Raw genomic sequence first — 1,302 nt, 5'->3', positions numbered from 1 at the left:
CCGATATTCTCAATGGCATTCCCAACGTTCGGCGGCAACTGGCTGGCAATGTGCCGCCGCAGCGACGCCGCCAGCCGCGGCCCCTTGCCGTTGGTGCTGACCATGACCTGCAGAGGCCCGTCGCGGTGGACGCTGCCAAAGTAAAAGTCGCACTCGGGCGGCACATCCGCGATGTTGGCCGGGATCCTCTTCTCCTTGCACAGCTTCCAGATGACCGTCGAGGCGGCCGGGTCGTCAATGGCCACCAGCACCATGTCGGCCTTGTCGAGGTCGGCCGGCTCGAACAGGCGGTCGATGTGCGTCACCTGCTTCTCGGCGATGCGGTATGCGACCTCTTCGTTGAGCCCGGAGGCGGGGCAGACGACGGTGACTTGGGCGTCGGCGTTGAGGCAGTTGAGGATGCGGCCGGCCGCGACCTGCCGGATGCGCCTGTTAGTCGCGATGGCTTCATGGCTGACGCTGGGCGAAGAAAAGAGAGGCAAGCCGCTGACATACCTCACCACCGCCGACCACTAACACGTTCTTGTCCTTGACGCGCCAGGCCAGGATCAGGCTCCCCCCCGGCTGGACTTGTGGAAACTGCTTGGCCATTGTCAAAAGCACTGAGTTGTAGAGTGGTGATTTTGTGTCCACGCGACAGTGCTTCAATGATCTGATGCAGATTCCAAGGTGTCGATCTTCAATTCGGATGTCTTTGCGTCAAACAATGTCCGGATCGGAATTGGGGCACTTTTCGACTCCGATAAGGCGAGCTGATTAGGTGTGACGACTGCATGTACCGGCTACTGGAAGCCACAGCACCTTCCAGCGCGCTTGACACGCGGCCGCCCGCTGCAATGGCGCCCGTCTAGCGCCCTGGCACAGCAAGCTGATCCCTGTAGCATCGAATCATTAGCGGGGAGCCATCCTCGGCAGCGACGCAACAGGCCGCACATGTAGATATACATGCGCCCACAAGCCCCCCCTCCTCAGCCAACAATCCTCCCGCCTACAGGCAGTGAGAGGCAGCTTGTCATTTAGCCTTCCCAGGATTGCTTCCTTCACGTTTGCTTCTGCAACTATGCAGCTCGACGCCCGGATCGGCCTCCTCTGGTCGTCTCGTCGTTGCGGCTTGCCTCTGTGATCTGTCCCCTTTTGGCCCCTTCTCCTCCTCGTTTCCCTCCCCCCCTCTCTCTGTATGTGGCTTCCTCTCTCTTCCGCCTCTCCCTCGCCCAAACACCACCACCCACCATCACAAGCAGCATGTCTGGACGCAGGCTCGGCGGCGGCAGGATCCTGGGCAGCGGCAAGGGCCTTGGCCCG

The 1,302-nt window shown here is 61.3% G+C and overlaps 1 protein-coding gene across 1 annotated transcript; it reads right to left on the bottom strand.

Annotated features, from left to right (window-relative positions):
* Window positions 1-2: 2 nt before the first annotated feature.
* On the bottom strand, window positions 3-591 carry BBK36DRAFT_1081207 (NAD(P)-binding protein; the record flags this gene model as incomplete). Its single annotated transcript, XM_024888914.1, has 2 exons — window positions 3-416; window positions 496-591. Coding segments are annotated over 2 exons (510 nt in total), but the record flags the coding sequence as incomplete, so codon positions are not given.
* Between the last annotated feature and the right edge of the window lie 711 nt (window positions 592-1,302).

The sequence above is a fragment of the Trichoderma citrinoviride genome, assembly GCF_003025115.1.
Source record: "Trichoderma citrinoviride strain TUCIM 6016 unplaced genomic scaffold BBK36scaffold_377, whole genome shotgun sequence".
In the NCBI taxonomy this organism is placed as follows: Eukaryota; Fungi; Ascomycota; class Sordariomycetes; order Hypocreales; family Hypocreaceae; genus Trichoderma; species Trichoderma citrinoviride.
The sequence above is the reverse complement of the archived record's forward strand: the minus strand, read 5'-3'. Positions and strand labels throughout refer to the sequence as shown.